Source organism: Colius striatus, chromosome 17 (assembly GCF_028858725.1).
Source record: "Colius striatus isolate bColStr4 chromosome 17, bColStr4.1.hap1, whole genome shotgun sequence".
Classification (NCBI taxonomy): Eukaryota; Metazoa; Chordata; class Aves; order Coliiformes; family Coliidae; genus Colius; species Colius striatus.
Genome location: NC_084775.1, coordinates 9625370 through 9646642, shown reverse-complemented (window position 1 = coordinate 9646642; position 21273 = coordinate 9625370). Strand labels below are relative to the sequence as shown.

The 21273-nt window shown below is 41.4% G+C and overlaps 1 protein-coding gene across 18 annotated transcripts in view; it reads left to right on the top strand.

Annotated features, from left to right (window-relative positions):
* The window catches only part of FBRSL1 (fibrosin like 1), a 524940-nt gene that overhangs the window by 137208 nt on the left and 366459 nt on the right, over positions 1-21273 (top strand). For all 18 annotated transcript variants that reach the window (XM_062010073.1, XM_062010071.1, XM_062010068.1 and 15 more), the window contains exon 2: positions 2576-2776. In XM_062010073.1, the coding sequence (XP_061866057.1) occupies positions 2576-2776 (201 nt within the window). The remainder of the gene's footprint in view (positions 1-2575; positions 2777-21273) is intronic.

Genomic DNA, 21273 nt, shown 5'->3' with positions numbered 1-21273 from the left:
AATAGGTTTTCTTGTCACGGGGATGAGAAATTTGGCTTCTTCCCCATGGCTGCCCCAGATGTACTCTGGAGCTGAGGATGCCTCTCTTTGCCTTCCTTCTCCCCGAGGCAAGCAGCAGCCTCAGCTACCAGGGCTTGGGTTTTAATTCACGGCTGTTTGGAACGCGCTTGAGATTCTTGGACGCAAGTGGCACTACAAGCGAATACGTTATTTCCTTGGCTTTGATCCAGCTATGACTGTGTTCCCTGAATTAATTTCGCTGGTAGCATAGTGATGAGACAAACTTTAAATCTCCAAACAAAATGGGGATAAAAAGCTAAATTTCTAAATCGGGAATTTTATAGGATTCAGTAAGAGGAAAAACGCAGATTTCCAGCCTAGTTGTGTGAAGTGAGTCGTCTAACACCAGCAGTGAATGCCTCGTGGGTACTGAGAGAAGACTTTCCCTAAGGCATTAGACAGAGACCCCATCCTCCCTGTAAGCCATATAGAACTTAAAGCGAAATGGCTGTGTACGGCCTTTGAAAGCATCCTTAAAAGTGATATTTACCTGTTGAGCCAGGAACGCATTATTTGCTGTTGCTTTCAGGTGCTGGCATTCCCCTGCCACTCCACAGCCTTCTTTCTTTCTCCCTTACCAGGGCCCCATGTCACCTCATGCAGCATCTTCCACGCATCCGCTGTCATGTTGCAACTGCGTCTGGCTTTATGAAGAAGTGACCATTTTTGGTGACTCGTGTTTCTAATGTTTTGATGACTATCAGTTAACAGATGTCATTTCCATTGCACTAGTTTCTGGTTAGTTACTAAAGCTTAGCATTTTGATTTCTAACTCAGCAACTTCCCAGTAAACAGGACAGTGTGACCTTCTTTAAGTGGCGTCTTGAACTGCTGCTTCAGAGTATAGTCGTAAAACTAAAAACCAAAGTGAGCAAGCAAACACTAATTTATATTCCTCGTTGTGTCATTCATGGAGAACAATGCCAGACAATCATTTTCCTTGCTCTTTCACTAGTTATAGACTTGGCAAGCTGAGCTGTGTTCTGGTGTGTTCTGTGCCTCTGAGTCAGCACTACTGATTTAATTTTGGGGTAGGGTTTGTGCCTTTGGGAGTATTGCAACTTACTGTATGGATGTGTGCTTTAAGAGAAGCTTGCTAGCCACACAAGACCCTGTGCAAGGTGTATGGAGATTGGATGCTGGCTAATTCCTTTGAGCCTGGGTGGGAATAAGAAACAGATGTATGTATTTTACCATCGTGATTCAAATGTCAATGTCTCTGTGACCCTAAGGTGTGAGTGCACCCTCTGGCTTCACAGGGAAGGGCAAGTTTAAGCAGTGAATGATTTGGAGTGGAATCAGCACATTGCACTCTGAGGCAGTCAGTTCACTAATAAAACAAGAGGGGGAGGAAGTAATCTAGAGCAATCAGCAGGGCATTTCATCCCAATTCCTAATTTTCTTTTGTGTTGGGTTTCAGTTTTTGAGAGACTAGAAAGCTAATGATTTTCATGAGCTGCTTTGCAGTACTGAAAGCGTATGCCTTGATACCAGGGAGTTGTGTTGCGAGCTCCATACACACAGGGTACAAATATCCGTGATGTAATTGCTTGAGTCAGAAGCAAGGCATGTAGAAGGAAATTCAGTGGCTGAAGTTGGCAAATTCTGGCATGGTAAACAGTGCTTTCAAGGTATCTCCTAATCTGATATATTCACCTTGCAGAAAAACATTCCAAACAGATTGTAGTTTTTACCTTTGAGCAGTTAATAAAAGGCATTGGGGAAAAAAATGATCTAGCTGTAGTGAACTAATATCATAGTGATTTGTCATATTGTTTCTTAAACTCTTTTTCTGTGTGGTGTGTGTGTAGGGGGAAAGGTTGATGTCACAGAGAGTTCAGCTTTCAGTCCTCAAAGATGCCAGGGATAGCAGCAGTAATTCCCTGCTCTGATCTCACATCCTACGTTAATCATTATGACATGACATACCCGCTTTTAAACTGTGCTTAGATTCTGTGTTCTAGTCCTGATGCAGGGCAGACACTTAACACTTAGAAGTGTTCAATCTCTGTTATGTGTTTAGATCCCATTGATCTTGGCTTGCTTGTTGAATGCATGGTAGCCTTTAGAAGTGCATTTCTCCGTAGAACTGCTGCTGTGAATCAGAGAGTGTCAGACCCAAGGGGGAGTCTGATGTGTTGCTTTCTGAGATCAGGAACAGAACAAAATAAAAACCACCTCTGTTTCAGTTGAACAGTTAAAAGCTTTCCTTCAGAATGCTGATTTATCTGTTTGCTATTGACGTATGGTTCCTGAATTAATGTGAAGCAAACTCATTTTCATAACCAGTTCCAGCATCTCTGAAATTAATCAAACACATAGCCCGGAGAGTATTCATCCTAATCTAATCTAAAATTACTGTTTGCATTGTGCGTGCCTAATTATTCATCTTAAGTCATCTCTGGAAAGAACATGCTGTCTTGTTTGTGTTTTTATTCAATATTTATACAGCTTAATGCTTAAAAGTAGTCTCAAAGAACTTAAAGAACTTACTGTTTCTTTTCTTCCTTTACAGAAGGACATGTCGCTAAAGCCTCAGGAGAGGAAGGAGAAATGGGAGAGGCATCCAGGAAAGAAACCTAGAGAATCTGAAAACTGTGTGTCTGCTGAGCCGAGTGAAAATGGCCATAACAATGATGCTGGGAGCTCTGAGAGAGAGGCAGAAAGAGGCAAAGAACGGATGAAGAAGAAACTCCCCTTGAAGCTATCAAAACAGGTAGGGAAGTTGTTCCTCTTCTGAAGTGACTGTATCGTGGCATTGGCTGCTGTAAATGCTGTCCTGCTGCTAGGTTGGGGTTGTCATATAAATGGCTTCTCTGGTAACTTGTGCTGGTGAAAACCAATATGTCTTGTAAGACTTCTGGACAAGTGCACAAATCCTTTGTTGTGGGCACGTTTCGTAAACTAAAATGGAAGACTAGGTGCGCTGGGTAACACAGGAAAGAAGGAGCAGAGCTCCCTTTATCTTGAACCCTGGAGACAGAGTGGTAATTAACTCCATTGGCGTGTGGCTCTTACAGTCTTAGACACAAATAGAAATCATCTATTGGATCACAGCCTTCTTTGGGTAAAAAGTGCTTCTTAGTGTGCACCTGGAAGTTGCAAACATTAATCTCATAAATCAAGTTCATGTGTCCCAAATGTATGTTGAGAGAATATTCAAGTATTTTTGAAGTGGAAAGTCAGTTTGGAGAAGTTGTACTCTGGGGAGTCTTTCCTCTGTGCTCTTCTAAAATGTGGTAGAATATTAATGAATTAAGAGTTGTCATGCTGGAGGGGATGATTGTGGAGACTCTCATCTGAACCACAGTACGTATAGAGCCAGGGAGGTGATAAAGAAGAGGCAGTATGGCTGGCAGGTTATTTATCACTTAACTGCTGCTCGGCAGGGAGATCTGTTGGTGACTCGGTGCTCATTCATCAGTTTGAAATCCACATGGCACAGCAGCCTATATCTCTGAACAAACACTTTCCCAGTTGTCCGTTAACACGGTGCCAAATGGCAGACAGTGGGAAGACCACTGTACTTGACCTTCCAGCATTTATTCACAACTAAGTAGTACACTAGGATGAAAAACTACTTTTTAGTCTTTTTGGTGCAGATAAAGAGTTGTTTAACCTAACTACACCTTCTGTTCTGTGAAACTAGTTCTGTGTGTGCAGCAGACAACAGAAGACTGATTTGTCCAGTTACTGCAAGTGTTTTTGCAGACTTCCAATATTTTAAGATTTGAAAAGAACATTAAGGTTATCTGATGTAATCTTCTGCTTAACTTCAGCACCATGCACAATCTTTTGAGGTTGTGTTGTAAAATATTTGTTCAGAAGAGCTCATCGTATTTTACATTAGAAATTTGAATACTCTGCTTCAGGCTTCACTCTCCTGGTGGCTACTTGTTCTCATTCATGAATTCACAGACATTTGTTTTCTTCCTTTTGATTTGAAAAAAAAATATTTGGGATAGTTCAGTAAAAATAAACTTATGTGAAGATGTAAGTACTTTCTGCTTGCAAACATTTAAGTAGCAAATCACTTAACCATGAACTCCTAGTAAAATATTTGCCAGGTTTGTTTTCTTTTGACTCCCCAAATTGACACAAAAGTTTTATGTTTAGACTTGTCGGTGTATATGTAGCTTCTTGTTTGTTTTTGTTAGTAGCTGAGTGCTAGTGTTTCACTTCTTCTGGTTACAGGTGCAATGAGTTTGTAAGCAAATATCCACTCTTTGCAAATTGAAATGACTTTTTATTACTGGTGAATAGGTGCATGTTTTAGGTTTGATGACAATTTGAACATTTAGGGTCCTTTTCTTGGTATCCAAACCCACAAAATACTACATGTGTATTTTACCAGAAGTCTCTGGCTTTGGTATAAAATGTTTAGAAACAGTAGTGCTGTATGGTATTGCTGTGTGCTTGCTTATACCAGGATTGTGGTAGTGTGCTTTATCAGCTTTTCTGTCTTTGTAAAGCTGCTGTTGTGTCAGGGTTTTTTTTTTTTCTGTTGTTGTTTATGTGAAAAGGCCCCAAACAACAATCCAGTGATCTCTGCAAAGTATAAAGCTAGCTCACTTTCCACTCTAGTCCCTGGAATAACCTTAAAAAGCTCATGTTGATGCAGATGAGTGTTTCAGTTTGAATGTGGAAACAAGAAGCACCTCAGAGGGTCAGGAGGTCTCCATTGCCATCAGAACCTCTCAAACATAGAAGTTTGGCTTCATTAAATACAACCTTTTTATGCATTAGGGAGTTGTTCCCTCAGCTCTAAAAGGATGTTGTGGAGAGCTTGGTGCATTCCAGGTGTTTGCACTGTTGTGGATGTGTGAGGCCATGCTCTGCCTTCCCTCTTCCTGGAGCTGGGACCTGCTGCACAGGACGAAAGCTAATACTGGTATCTTCTACAGGAATTTCAAAGCTAAGTTTCAGGTAGTTGTGGCCACTAGGGATTTCACGACCCTTCCTCAGAAACCTTTGCGATAAGAGATTTTGTTACACTGGCCGAACTCCAGTTTCTTACTTACATGCTTCTGCCTTAGTTTACCAAACACATAGATTATTTGTGGATCATCTCTTCAAAAGTAGAGGACATTATCTGTTTCTTCTGGTTAGTATTTGGCTGCCGTCACTGATTAAATACGGTTTTTGCTGCCCCATTCATGAAAACCTGAATTCATCATTCATTGCTTAATCCTTCCCCCCTCCCCATGTAATTATAAGTAACAAATGCTGAAAAGAGCGAGGAGATTGCAGAAAGAATATAAAATAAAACCTGACGACTGACTCTAATACACTGTGCCTCCTTAAACAAGTCACACAGAATTCATCTCTTATTGAAAAAGGCTTTTTTTTAAAATACCTTTTATTATCCTAGCTGATACAGTTGTGAAAAGCAGACAAGTTTTCAGGTCTGAATGTAGCAGCAAAATATAAGCTAGATATACTAGGCCATTCCTAGTTCAAACTAATTATGCAAATGATATAGACAAGTGCAGTAAATCTTCTCTTTTTTTTAATTACCACAAAGTTCACACATAGAATCCTGGCATTTCCTGCCAAGCTGTCTACACAAATTTGCTGGAATATTAAGTTTCCTAGAATTTGGGGTAGGGGGGTGATTTTTGCATCTCAAGGTTATTAAACATAGGTTTATACCTAATTTGGAAAGCTTACTGTAATTAATGCTAATTATATTGAGATGTTGCTGTTCAATTTGAAGCTTTTCTTATATTCTCATTCCTTCTCTTCACAATGCTACTGAATTGTCATCTTTTCTACGCAGCCTCCTCTAATAAATCAAATTGGGCATTATAATTATGGCATTTTACTAATCCTTGCAGAGAGGTGCAAAGTGGTAAGCTGATTTGAGTGTCAGGTTGTCTGCTTTGTTTAGAAAATTACATTAATACTTCACTCCGTTTGACAGAGCATCCAGATTACTATTTGCTCTGGAATATATGGTGGTTCTGTACCTCAGGATATGGGGAGAGGGTTTCAATAGCCAACTGTCCTTTCCAGCCTATTACTCCACCTGTATAAAAAAACATTCAAACACAATTATCTATGGGGACATTTCAAATAGTCATAGGTCCTTTGACCAAAGATTTGTCAAGAATTGAGGATGTTCTCAATGCATACGTACAGGGAAAGGTGCTGACTTGAAACTCCTGCTGTACAATGGAAATCTCCAAAATCTCTCACAGTCATCAGGAGTATGTCAAGGAATGAGAGCGTGTAGAGCTGTGATGTGTTTTACTGTGGCCTGAGTTGCCTGGGGTATAGTTTGCCCCTTTGAATTCATGTAGTAGCCTCGAATATGAGAGCATGTGTTGACAATTGAGTCATTGCCTTTTCTAAAAGCCGGGTCCCAGTGGTTTGTGGAAGGGAACACCCACCACAGCTGCAGATAGTGTTGATGGGGGAAAGGAGCTGATGGCCTCCTTAAAGGAAGAAGTAGATAGAAGATGAAACTTAGTTCCAGTTAAGCTTCCTTGTGTTGTCCTAAGCCATTCTTCTAGTTTTCACCCTTTGAGTCTGTCTTTCATTAGCTGAGCTGTTTTTTCCTCTTTTCTAGATTCATTTTTGTAGTTGCTTATTCTTCTGAATGTCTGAGCAGCCTGGGGTCATCCTGAATATAGAACAGTGCATAGGCTAAAAATGGGCTGGCCTCCTTCTGAAAAGAGTTGGGACCAATAGGAAAGAGGTGCTGATGTTTCGAGTTAGCTTAACCTCAAGCTCTGTGGTTAGTCAGCTTGGGAGCATCACCATGTATTGAATATGTTTAGATGTTAAATGCGGCTGTAATAACACTCTGTTCTGTGAATAGTCATTTGTCACGAAGATGAGTGTCTTACACCTCCTCCTTCCTTTCTCACCCACTGTTTAAATCACCCAAGATGAGGAAGAGTCTCAAAGAAGCTGAGGAGAACAGGGAGGTGTAGCATGTATTTAGAGCTCATAAATAGTGTGCTGGGTTTGGAGCATGGGAGGGAAGGGCAACAAAGCTAACGCTGTCATGCTGCTCTGGAGGTGTGACATCTCTGTGACTTCAGCAGAGCTTCCTGGAGGGAGGGAAAGCAGAGTTAGTTCCTGCAGTTCATTCACTCCCCAGCCTTCGTCATACTGCTGAGTGTTATTGGTGATTAATGTATATTGTTGCTGTGGCTCTTGCTGGCCTGGAACTGCTAAATTACATTAACATGTTTGATTACCTATTCATGTGATTTTTCTGTGATGCTCACCAGCTCATTATCCAACATTCATTGATAAATTTAACCCCCCCCCCCCCCCCCCCCCCCCCCCAATGCTGCCCTGGGCTACTGCTGATCTGAGTGAAAGGTGAGACACTAAGTCATTTTCCATCCAGGAGGCACATTGTTTCTTGTGATGTCTAGGTGAAAAATGATAGGTTGAGTTCAAACCAGTTAGATACCCTTGGCCCCATTTTATGTGTGGTGGTGGTGGTACTGAAAGGCTACGGGGCTTTTCCCAAGGTAGAGGGAAGCTGTCTAGGAACTCATCTGCCTAATGAAATACCTTGTGTGGAAAAGCTGCTTGCTTGATATTCATTTGTATTTTTCCAGATAATGATAAAAGGTAAATAAAAAACTTGCATGTGCTTTTGAAGCTACTGGTGGGCTGGAGACAGAGTGTTTGCTTGGTGATGCAGAGTTCAGAGGCTGAAAGGTACCTTTCTTACCTGAGCTTCAGCAGCCACGTAGGAGACTGAGCCCAAAAAAATAACCTTTGGAGGCTTTGCCTATAGGCCAGAGGACAGGTATGGATATGACTGCCTTTCCATGTCTTAGTAATGTAGTGTTTGGAAGCTGAATCGTGTCTAAGAGCGTCTAAATATAATAATAACTTATCCTGTTACCTTCAGTATCTCAGGCTATTAAAAGTAAATGAATTCTAGGCAGCCAGCTTACAAAAAAAAGAAAAAGAAGGGTCACCTTTCATGTGGGTTTGGGGGATTGGTTTGGTTTGCTCTGTGCTGCCTTGGTGTTTGCATTCCACTGCTTTTGAACGCTGAAATTATACAAACCCTTTTCTTTTTGTTTCTAATTGATGTTACCCTTTTTGTTAGCAGATATTGTTATTTAAGTGTTCTTTGAAACTAAACAACAAAGCAAAAGGGGAAAATAAACCCAAACCAGTTTTCTTTTAATCAGGAAAACTTGCTTCATGTATTGCTTAAAAGCAGGATCCATTTCTACCTTTGTAAGGACAGGAATTTACAATTTGGACATGAAAGCCCTGTACCAATTAGTTTTAAGTAGGCATTTATGATTGCTGTTACACAGTGCGTGTTATCTGTGGGAAGGCTCTCTGCTGCTGACTCCAGCCAGGCTGTCGGGGAGGTCGCTTCGGGTGGTGCTTTGATTCCCTTCAGCCCGAGCCAAGGCTGGCGGTGGAGGCCGCTCCGGCGAGGTCAGGAGCTCTGATTCAGCAAAGAGCTCACTTTTAGGCTTCTGAACAGTCTGGATGGCTTCAGACCTTGTAATGAGGTGGTTGTGGCGGGAGCCTTGTCCCGCGGGGGATTTCGGAGGAGGTCCTTGTTTCCGGCTGAGCAGGGCCGCCCGGCACAGGCACAGATGGCCTCGCCTTGCTCTCTCACGCTAATCAGCAAGTGCAGAGGCTGCACAGCTGCCTGGGAAACCGCTGGGGAGTAACAGGGCAAAGAACTGAAATGGGCAATACAGTATTTAGTCATTAGGTTTGCTAATCCAAGGCCTAAAATCAGCCTCATTTCAATCAATACCAATCTGTTTGCACTGTCAGGAACTAATTTAAAAATCTGCTTTCAGTCCTGGTTAGGCACTTGGTATGCTGTTTTCTGCATCAAAGCAGAGGGGAAGCGGTGGGCAGAGCACAGCAGTGGCAGGAGGAGAAAAAATCCTCTGTAAATAAATAGTGGATGTTTATTTCCCAAATGAAACCCTGCTATTACAAAGAAGTGCTGTTGTTTTTGCTAAATTTATCCAAGAATTCACTTTGATGCTTGAAGTGGCTGCAGAGTTCTCCCTGCAACAGAGGGAGAACTTTGCAGCGTGTTTAGTTTGTTAGTGTTTCTTTAAAGTGATATATGAACCTTAGGCAATTACAGTTTGCATTACAGCTGTGGCACAGGTGACTTCATGATGGGATGGCAGCCACCTTTTGAGAGCTACAGCACAGCTGCCATAACAGATCCCTGTAACATACTGAGCTTCAGGAGGAGCAGTGCAAAATAATGCTGTAAAACCACTAGGAACTAAAACATGAGAAGGCCCTGGCTTAAGCTGGAAAAATGTATTTCAAAACCCTCTGCAGTTACAGTAGAGAAACATAAATTCTGGAGATCATATTTATTAGAACTGGGAGGGGAGGATTCAACTGTTTTTAGACTAATGCTGAAGCACGGAACAGAAGCACGTGCTGGATTTTACTGCCTTGCAAATAGTATTTTCTGAACAGAGTGACGTGAAGTGTGTTCTGGTTGCTGAAAGCATTATATGTATGAGAATGTGACTTTGTCTTTTTCACTGGTGTAATGAAATACTTACTCAGTTGTTTCAACCAGTGGGTTCTGCTGTTATAGCTGACTTGCCAACATTGTTTCTCTGTGTTCAGCTGTCTCCAGGAAAGCAGAATTCCATCACACGTAACAGTTACTTCAGGAGACAAATGACACCACTCCAAACATCCCCCTTTCCTTCTTCCCCCAGCTTTCTATGCTGAGCATGATGCCAGAGGGTCTGGGATATCCCTGGGGTCAGTTGAGGTCAGCTGTCCCGGCTGTGTGTCCCCAACTCCTTGTGCATCCTCAGCACCTCGTTGGTGAGACGGGATGAGAAGCAGAAAAGGCCTTTGCTCTGTGTAAGCACTGCTCAGCAGTGACAACCCTGAGTTATCAATATTGCTTCCAGCACAAATCCAAAACATAACTACTGTGAGGAAAATTAACTCTGTCCCAGCCAAAACCAGCACATATTGTTATAAAGGCAGAGCTAAATAGTTTGTAATTTAGAGAAGGGGATTTAATTACATGAAGTGATTTCCAGGAAGTTATAAGCACTTCTATCTTTTTCTCTGTTGAATTTAAATGGATGACAATGCACAAAGTCCTCTTTATTTTCCTACTTCTCTCCTCTTTGTGTTTTGTTTATTTGTATATTTGTTTTTGGAGAAGACACTAAAATAAAGCACTTGTGTTGTATCTCATGGTTTTAGCAAATTGAAGAATGAGGAAGCACAGTACTGTTTGAATGGTGCTCTGTCTCCAGCTAGTCCTGGTAGTGTGTGCGGTTTGAAGAGATTCAGAGCCTTGGCTGGAGGTTTTTCTTGTACATCTCTTCGTGACAGTGCAATGGGACATGTTGCAGGTGTCTTGTGTGCTGTGCCAAGCCCTTTTTTCCTGGGTGTAGTGCAGATGCTGCAGGAAAGGAACTAGAAGCAGCTGAAGCAGCCATGGACTTCGTGTTGTTTTTCTGATTTTGACAAGAAGTGCCTACAGGGTTATTACATCATAATTTAAGCACTAGCTGCCTAATATTTTAGCTGTTTGCATCTGTTACATAATTGTAGCCCCTGTTCTTGGGCTTGCACCAAATACCTGCAGTAAAATACAAGACCTCTGAATGGCAGCAGGTGAATGTTCCGTATGATAATCTCTGTAATTTTTGGGACAATCATAGGTATTTTTTTATGCCTGTGAAACAGACATAGTAGATGCATATAGACAGTATTCTTTCCCTAGCATTCTTATCAGTATAACAGCTAAACCATCTGTGCAGCTCCAGTCTAAGTCTGAGCTGATTTAAAACAAACATTAAAATGTCATCCCAATGTCACTTCTGGTGAAGGAATAATAAGTATTTTTTCCATGACATACTGTTACTTCCAACATGCAGAACTTGTCCTTGCTTACTGCTTGCCATGGATTTCCAGTTCTGCAAGAGGCTGCTGAGATCAGTGCACCAGGAGCTGTAGCAGGATTGCCTTGGCAATTGTCAGTCTTTGCCTGAAGTCATTTAATGGCGCTGGTCCAGCTCACTTGGCTTTCCTTGTGGAAGCGTATCAAAGATGATGCTGTTTTCCACCTCTCAGTTGCTCTCACCTCACAAACTGCAGCCTGGGGCAGTGTTACCCACATCCCTCGGCCTCTTTTTTTCTGTGTGGATTCTTAAGATAGCTAATTTTCATACTTCTGCCTGATGGATGATTTACGTGAGCTGTTGAGAATATATACAGCTTGAGTAAGCACATCTTTGGTTTGAAGACATCTCTTAGGTAAAATAAGCATTTATTTTTTTCCCTTTAATCCTTCAAGTGAGATTATTAGTAGCTGTTCAGGTGAATGCCATTGTGCTATTTATTTGGGGAAATCAGTCTATGAAGCCTGTGCTATTTCGTCTAACGCTTTGTCTGAAAGAAGCTGAAGAATTAAATAAAGCCAGTAGGAGTTTGTGATAGATTTAAAGCTCTTCCAAGCTTACTGGTTGAGAGGAGTCCTAAGGCATAGTCAGATACGTAACTTTTAACTCAGCAACTGAAATGTGGCCTGTCTGTGTGTAGGTTTTTACAGCTCTTAGCACTATAAATTGATTCTAAAGTTTTTCTGAAGTTGAGCCAGGAAATTAATTTTTTTAAATCCTAGTAAGTAGGATATTTCCAATGGTAAATTCAGGAATTATATCTATCAACTCTTATTGTTATATGTGAAAGTTGAGCTCTTTCTCTTTTATTTTGGGTAGGTTTTTTAAAATGTTGTTTCTTTGTGGTTGGAGTTGAGATTACAAAGTATTATCTGGGTAGCTGCTAGATTCTGAATGCTGGTGTCTAAACTCAGTTACGAAAACGTGTGCACATTTCTTAAATGAAAAACACATCTTCACCCTTCTTTCCACATTACACTTCCTTCTGGTTAAAGGCTTTGGTTTTGGCACCAGGGAAAGGAGCACAGGCTTGATTCTTCTCTCAGCTGCAGGTCCAGTGCAACTGGAAGTTGAAGATTTAGTAATAGGTTTCACGTTGCACATGGTAACATTTCCCCTTACAGCCTTGCTTGACTCATTGCCACTGAATAGTAAAAATAAGGAAAAAAACCTTTTCCAGGGGAAGCCTTATCCACTGGAAGAATATTGCTAGAAGAATCCAAGGACGAGGTAATGGATCAAGTAGGTGCTGTCCAGGGCAGCTAGAATGACAGTGCTGTGATGAATAGCCCTCAGATGCTGTAATATTGCAGCCTCCTGGAACATGGTGCTGGATCTCATAAAGTTGTCTTTTTCTTGGTTCTCAAAACTTCTGAGTGGTCATAGGACAATATTTTATAATTTAATGGGACATTTATTGGCTGTAGTGTCAGTTACAGATATCATTTTGGAGTTAGTGTTTTGGTCCTTTAGGCTGGTCAGATAGGTCTGCTGTGGAGTATACCTGCAGCTTTCACACACACACACACACACACGCAAAATGTCCTTTCCAGTTATTTTTGCTGGCTGAAATTGAGCAATTTTAATGTATGAAGGTGTAAATAGGGATGACACAAAGGAAGAGAATCATATTACAAGTGCTGCCTGAATTGAGGGGGGTTTTTTACCTTGTTCATTAATACATGAGCTCTTTTTCTTCCAGGTGCACACTGCCAAAACCAGTAACATAAAAATAAAGAAGTTATTCTTTGCTTACCACATAGGAAATAATCCCTACAGCAGAGAACAAAGTCTAGACCCACACAGCCCGAGTGCCATTCTGAAAAGCTGTATGGAGTGTTTTCCCAGCACGCGTCCGTGCCCTCCCGTGCGCGGGGCTGCAGCGCGGCCCTGACCCTTCCCGGGGACGTGCTGGTGTAACGGCTGTGTGCTGCTTCAGATTGCTGCCCCATTTCTTCTCTTGCTTCCCTTGCAACTGGCTCATTTTGTTCATAAAGCAGCTTGTAATTGAGTGTTTGACAAAGAAGTGTTTACAAGCAGTGTTTCTTGTGCATAACTGCCTAGCTGAGGGGAATAACAATTTGGGTCTGAATTTCAGCCCTCCTTTGTCACTGTCGCATCATCGTCTGTGGCGGTGCTGTCTCTACTTAAAGAGAAAGATGGATTAAAATTGTTCCAGGGTACAGCATTGGAGTGAGAATGCATGAACTTCAAAGAAGCTTGAGGCTGTTCCTTGTGGCCCATGCTTGGTCTTTGTGTCTGGGATTTTGGAGCACACCAAGGTGTGAGCCAGTTATGGTGTGTGGTGACTTCTGGGTTTTTAGCGGTGTAGTGTGATAATTTAAGGGGAATTTTATTCTGGTTGTATGAAATGTAAAGCTTGGAGTTGTACTGGATTTTAAGCCTTCTCTAGCCATCGTGTGGGGTGATGTGCTGTAGACTTGATAACTGTCCTAATCTGGGAACGTGGCTGGAGTTCAGTTTTCGTGGGTTGAAACCTGCAGTGCAGATGGGACTTGTATTATCAAAATAAAAGTCTCATTTAGCTGTCTCTTAGAAAGAAAAGGACTCTGGGATCGGGCTTTTTACTTTCAGGCAGCATGTGGGTGTTTCAGTTGTCCATGCCAAAACCCTTCTGCAAATCATGCCAACTGGTCAGGGTGTGGAGGGAACAGAAGCAATGAAGTTATGCATGAGTAAGGAGCAGCTCAGGCTTTATTTAGACTCATTATAGGTCACTTGCAAAGGGTAATTTTTTTTTTGAGGGGAGGTGGTGTCTTTTAAAGAGGCTGCTCTCTGCAGGAATTACCATGTTTAATCAGAAGTGATGGGAATTGGTGCATAGGGACTAAGCAAAGAATCCCAAGAATTGTCTGCTAATTGCTGGAGGCAGACCTGCAGCCTCACTGAGCTGAGGGCTGAGTGGGGCAGTTCCCATTAATGTCACTGCTGGTGTGTGACTAAAACCCACACATAGAGATGAAAATAAATCACAACATATGAAACAGAAGCCATGAGTGGTACTCCTCCATTTTGGCCAATGATATTAACTCCTTCCCTGATGCTCGAGGGCAAGCAGGAAGCTATTTCTGTAGCAAGTCTACTGCTATCAAGTCTGCTTTTCTGGAAGTAGTCATTACTTGATGGTCAATACTGGACTGTTGAGCAAAACCAGATAAACAGTCACAGCTTTACTGACAAACCAGGAGTAGGTTAATGCGATGGCTACACTGTTAGGAGCATCTTGGAGTTAGTGTTATTGCTTGTGAGAGTGCTTTGACCCTAGCAATGCACTGAATCGTTAAAGTGTTGTGTAAAGAAGACCACAAGACACTCACACCCAGAGTGCCTTTTATGCAAAGTAGCTTTGCAGGTGTTTTACTAAGACATCTTTCCAATCCTCTTAGCCTTGTTCTGAATCATCCTCCTGCATTGAGTAGCTTGGTAAATAAGCAAATAAGCAGTGTGTTTTTATATGCCAGTATAAATACTGGTCTCTTACAGTCCTTTGCAGCTAGATATTCCCTCCTCTCCCTGTTTACCTAACTTGTCAAGAGCAGAGGGAGAATAAAAATGTCTTTGTGACAGCTTTTTTTTTTTTCCTTACAGTGCAGCTAAGGAATAAAGGGATTATTTTTTTTTTTTCCCAGACAGTCTACCCACAGCAGCAGCACCAGGGACCTCTAGTAAATTGATCAAGGGACACATTTGACCTTAGGGCTGCTTGTTAGAGAACATTGTTATAGGCACAGTGTAATAGCAAATGTAATAAAGTCTACATTGTCCCAGAGAAAGAAAAAAAGTAGTATGTTTTGTGGCTTTTTGTGTGTGTGTGTTATTTAGCAGGAACTGAATTGTTATCTGGCAACCTTGGGTCACCTCAAATAGGCATAAGCCTAAGGCAAAGCCAAAGGCAGATGACTTCAATAAGTTAACATACAACTTGACAAATACCTGGTTGTTATTGTTTATTGAAATTGAGAGCACAGGGAATAATTTGATTTATGAAAAATTATTTCAGTTGTGAAATAGAAAAGAAATGAATTGTGAATTGTGTCAAGTGATGAGCAGTGTAGACTCTGGAGGGGCTTGCACTTTGGTAGCTCAGCCCTTAACTGGAAGAGGAACATTCACACCTTGGTCCTGAGGAGTTTGGAACAACAGCTGCTGCATCTTCCTCAGAACTATTCTGCCAATGTGAGCAGGATTAGGAGGGTGCAGAAGTGAGAGCTCTTACAGGCTTGTGAAGTCTTCTAGTAAGGGACAGCTTTGTTTAAAAAAGAGAGTAAGCTCTCTGCTACTCAAGCCTTGTAAACACAAATTAAGAAAAGATGCTTTTCAAGAAATTATCACCAGAAAGATTCTCCTAGTTGAGAGACTAAATCCCAGTGACTTGTTGATACAATGTACTTCTTGCTCACTTTAGCATACACATAAATCTCACTTATAAGTTTACTCTTATTTCCATTTTTTTTTGCAGTATCCAGCACCATGTGACTTATATTGATCAGGTGTATCCTGCTGATCAAAGACCCACTGAGATATACTGTAATTGCTTAAGGTGTGTCTGCCAAAGCAGCTTAGTCTGAAAAGCTTTTTTAGTCATTTTATGCAACAAAGGCTGTTAATACAGCTACACAAATGAGAGCCCATAGTTAATTCCTGGTTAAGTATTGACATACTTGTTGACTTGGTGTTTGCTCTGACAGAATTAGGATTTAATTAGTAAAAGTCAATCTTTTCCTTCTGCCTTTCAAAAAAACTAGCTGTTTCCAATGCAGAGCTATTAATATTAAAATACAAATTAAACAACTGATGTGATCTTTTTCACTACCAGATACTGTCTTTTACCTGGTAGTAACTCCATGAGGAGCTAACTTTGTGATATTTTGATTGCTGAATTGAATAGGAATCTTGATCTCTAGAATGACAGTAGTTAGCATCTGAGTTGGATGTTTCCTGTTTCCAGACACCAGACAGGTAGTTTTAAAACCCTTTTCTTCCTTCTCCTCAAAAAATAACTCTGGGAAAGGAAGAGAGACTGCATTTTTGCCAATAGTGCTAATTGGTAGAATTGTTGAGGTTAAAGGATTTAAGCTACCAAATTCTGCCACTAAATTGTTGGGCCAAACTACTAATTGTAGGGTAACTACTTGGCTGTCTTTGTCTGGTTGTTTATCTCTAACATGGAGATAATATTTTTTACTTCCTTTTTAAAAATACTTTCAATATACAGAAGAACATTAGTAGGGGACATGGTGATTATTTTGTTCCTGTACAGGAAAACACAAGGCTGTTTTTTCAACATAAAGAAGGAAGGGAGAAGGTCATTACTGTAGGAGTCTTGGTCTTACAAGTGAGTTTTGAGGGTCTGTCCTGAAGTTGTGGAACATCGTATGGAGACTTGTTCAGATTTGGAGACAGTACTGCTCAGCTCAGAGCTGACCCAAAGCATGACAAACCAGTTCAGAGAGAGGACCTGAGAAAAGACACTCCATCCATCTTTCTGCGTCATGCCATGTGAATGTGCTACATCAGGTGCCCAAGAGAGATGCCAGCTTCAGTTTCCAAGATCCTACTTAGAGGTGCTGTGCATGGTTCAGTAATTCAGTCCATCAAGAACCTTGCAGAAAGCTCTAGCAATTGCTGAGGATGATCTAATGCTGGTATTAATCATCATCTCATGATTGAGAACTAGGTGTGAATACTGAGGGTGTTTCAACAGTACAAACCCAGGGAAAGATCTTGATAACAAACTTGCTGGGCCAGTTTTCTAGCCTAAGCATTTTCTTTTTCTTGATTATAAACCCTCCAAAGGTCTTCCAGGGTGAAGAGCTGGTTAGAAATACGGAGTATATCATTTTGTGGTTTTCTGTCTTTAGTAACTGGCTTCTTGGGAAGCTTTAGCAAGAAATAGATCTACTTATGTATGCTTGAGAAAGGACTCAGGTATCTATTATTCTGAAATAGCCCCACTTGATTATGCAGGTTAGAGTAGGAGATGTATGTAAAGCTGATTGCAGTGGGCTAAAATGGGCTGTCAAAGCCCTGGCTTGCCAAGAAAAACATTTTCTGCAATTCAGTTTGAATTCATCCCTTTTATTATTCCTGGCAGTGGGATTTGTTTATGTACTGCTCTTAGCTCAGAAGCACAGACTTTCACCGCCAGTGTGATCTTCTGATCCTCCCTGGAGTGATGGCCTAGCAGACCTTTGCTTTTCCCTCACTGATCTCAGGTGGGAAGAGGCAAAAGGAGTTGTTAAGGTCCGTGTGAGGGTGGTAGATGTGTCGTCTAGGGGTTTGGCATCCAAAGGATTTTCCTTAACAGAAGACAGGAGGGCAATGGCAGCTGCCAGTGAGTTGTGCTGGCACCTCCAGTGTTGATGGGTTACATTCTATTTTCTGAAACTAACTGGAGAATATTCCAAATTCCTAAAATTCTGCCTGCCCAGCAAAATCAAGGGGAGTCTGGCATTACTAGCCATGTGAATGATTGCTTAATTTAGCAACAAATTACAAATATTCAGTGGCATAGGCTTCATCAGAGAGGAGGAACAGAAATGTAAGCCCACAGGGATCCAGGCTTGTTAACCTTGCTGCCTTGAGCTCTACTGCCCTGTCTGTGTGCTACCTGGAAGGAAATTGTTGCAGGTGCATTCATCCATGCTACAACTGAACCTTCATTTTGCTTTGTAGATGTTCCCTTGCAGCTGCTCACGTGTAAGTGGGACGGTTGGGCTTTGTGTGAATGCGTATTCGCGTGCATGTCTGTCAAGTTTACTCTTGCAGCTTAACCATAATTCATTACATCAAGCCTGTTTGTCTCACATGACTTTAAACATCCAATGCTCTCAACAAATACAGTGTGGTAGAGGCTGCAGTTTTCTGAAGATCTAAACAGAGGGTGAACGTGGCTTTTGATGGGACCCTTGCTTCTAACCCGATGCTGTAGCTGCCTGGATTGAAGCATCAGGAGGTCAAATGACTTGTCAAAGGCTGCACAGCGAGGGACCAACTCCACTGACATTTGATACCGGGAGCCTTCTGTTTCCCAGTCTGCTGCTGATTTACACTTTCATCCTCCAGTACACATAACTGCTGCTTGAATTAAGCAGTGACACATCTTCACATCAGTGTGAAATTATTTCAAGTTAGACCTTGCAAAGGGAGTGTCGTTGCTTCTGCAAACACTGTGTAGGTTTAGTCCCTTCCCACCTGGTTCATATGCTAGCTCAGCACCACTGACTAATAAATTACAATTATTGAGGTATCAATTCATCATGTCTCAGCGATGGTGTTGCCGGTTCCACTGCATTGACCGAAGCCCTTTGCTAGCTGTCTAATGTACTGCGGTTTTACTCTTTCTTGTCCCATAATGATGGGATCCCTTGTACCAATTTGAATCCTATTAGATTGCAATTAATTTCTCCCTGCTCCAAACTGAGGTTGAGTCAAGTGGTGTTCAGTGTTGAGCTTACCACATGGATATATCAAAGGATGAAGTGCTAAGAAATAACCCAGCCTGAGCAATTTTTTAATCCGTGCTTCATGTTCCCCATCTCTCCTGATTGCAGTAATTAGCAAGCCAAATTAATTGCTTTGGGAGTACCAATGTGAGCAAGTGAGAAGAAGAAGAATATAACTTGATGCTTTAAGAAGGAATATCAGAACGGGAAGCAGCTGCAGGAGGTAGGACTTGTAGGGGAGGGATAGCTGTCTTTAGGTAGAGAAGTGTTTTATTTGTGCTGCAGAGGGATGTTCTATGACCGGGTGAGCTAGCTTTGTTTCACAGTGAGTCGTTTAATGCATGGAAAGTCTTGCTACAGGACCCATGGAGGAAGCTATTCAAGTTTGGCTTCAGTGTTCTTGGTACAGCAGTATCTGGGCAACGTTAGTGCTGTGTTAGAATAATTCTTTCACTGTCAGTGCAGGTGCAAGCAGTGCCTAATGGGCACAGTTGTCGTTAGACAGGGTGTATTGCAAACTGCTCTCCGAGAGGGTGGAAGTTAGTGGGAAATATGTAAATATTCTTCCTCAGCTCTGACTCTGTAAACATCCAGAGAAAAAAGCACAGAGCTTTCACCGGGAGTACAGTAAAAGATAAAGTTACTCTGCTGAGGAAAACTGAAAGAAGTAAGCTTGGGGTGAGAGCACACATCTGCCTGCCTTGCTTGACAGTGCAGTGCTGGAGAAATATTTAAATGTCAGTGTGCAGCCATAAAACAATAGTTTTGTTTTATGATTTGAGCTCAGATTTCAGAGAAGAGGGAACTTGACTGCACCATCACAATGCGGTTTCTACTGGATAAATTGATCCTTGCAGGCAAACTAGATTAATACTAGGAGGAGACAGATTTAGAATTTGCCCTACTCTGTGGTTTCTATAAACTCAGGAATACTTCTGGGCTCTTTGTTGCTCTAGCAATTTTCTCTCTGCTGGATGATGACCCTTTCAATAAGTGGTCATCCACATCGAATTTTTTTGACTCAAAGCTTAAAAACCAGGGTTTTTTCTTGACTATAGAATTCCCATACTGTAGCTTGACCTCGCTGTCGGCTTTCTTTGGAGACTATACAGAGATTTCAGCTAATGCCAAGAGAAACCATTCACCTTTTAAGCTTGCTTTTCCCTGGCTCATAATCTACATCTGACTGAAATATAAAGTATTGCTTATCTCTTATCTGCAAAGCTTCAGTAAAGCTCTGGGCTATGTGTGTGCTACCCGCCAGCTGTAACACTGCTCTGCCAGACCCTTGGGAGCTGCCACGTGCTGCCCTGAGACAGGCAGCTTTTGAGGTGGGCAGTTTGTAAGACAAAGTGGGTGTATCACTTCTACTTACTTTTTTCCTTATAGCCTGTTATGGTGCATAGGTAGCTATTCCTTCCAGTACGTATTACAAGAGATCTAATCAGATTTGCTTGTTGTTACACATTCATATACATGTTCACGTGTATGACTAAAGAAATAACCAGTTCCAGTCTATCTGCTCATGCAGGTTTCTGAAGTAGCTGAGACTATTTAAAAAGGAAGCTGATACTAGTTGTCCACACATGCCAGACACAGGCATTTAGAAGTTGTATTTTGTATTAGCAAGAAACTAATCAGTTTGTAGGGTGTTTGGCAGCGTGTGTTGTTTGCTTACCCTTACCTATTGTTTCTTGTGAGCTGTATTTGAGTATTAAAATGGGTTCAAGCTCCTAAAACCAATACATGGTGGGTTGAGAGCCAAGCTGAGGCATGCTTTCAGACCCTTTTGTAAAAGCTCACTCTCCTTGAAGAGAGAAGCCCATGTTAGTTACACTTGCAGAGTATTTTGTATTTGCATGTGTACTGTGAAAACTTACTGTCTTTCATTAACTTATGCTTGCTGTCACATATTACATTACAAGCCTCCTTGGTGCAGTAAAACCTTCAGAAAACAGAATGAATAGAAACTCAATGTAAATCCAAACAAGGGGGGGAAGAAAGTGTTACGTGTTATTACTTACAATTTGCATTTGAAATCTCACATTTTACTTGTTCCATTTTTTGTTGGACATTCACTGAGAATTTATAGTTCTCCAGGGATGTTAGCACAGAAAAGTTGCTTAAAGTTGTGTATAAAGGAGAAGGAATGAAAAGGCAGATGAAAATTTTGTCTGATGCAAAGAAATTAAGAAAGCTTCAGTAATTCTTTAGAAGCTTAATATATAATAGATAATTCTATAGGACTGGAATTCTGGCATTTTGTTTGCCAAGTTGAAATGGTTTTATCTCTAGAAGGAGCAAGTGCTCTGTATGCCATGTGCTGATTGTTGTCTTAATCAATTAGGTTTTTTCCACTGCATAGATTTACTGTGTCTTACTACTGTAAGTGTGTGCGTAGAATAATAGCTCTAAGTAAAGTTGATATTTTGTGTAGTTGTGGTTTTTGGGTCTTTCCACTGGAAAGAAACGTCTCACCCTGATTTATACCATGTAAAAATCCCCTTCAGATACTAACAGTCATAGATGGAAGAAGGGTGGTTTCTTGTTTACGCAGCTTTGGTTGGGTACAAGAGGCACGTCGGTCATCAATGGATCCTTGTATGACCTTCGGCAGATTGTTTAAGGTACTTTGCTCCTTACTATTTCATGTCTAAAACCAGTCATAATATCTTCCTATTAAACCCAGGAGTGACAAGTTGACATTTTGTGACTGTCAGGTTCTCCAGTACTGCTGAGAGGCTTGGATAGTGATAGTGGAAACCATTCTAACCTGTTTTGTGCTAGCAGCAGGAATTTTACTTTCCAAGACTACATCAAAACAGACCTAATAT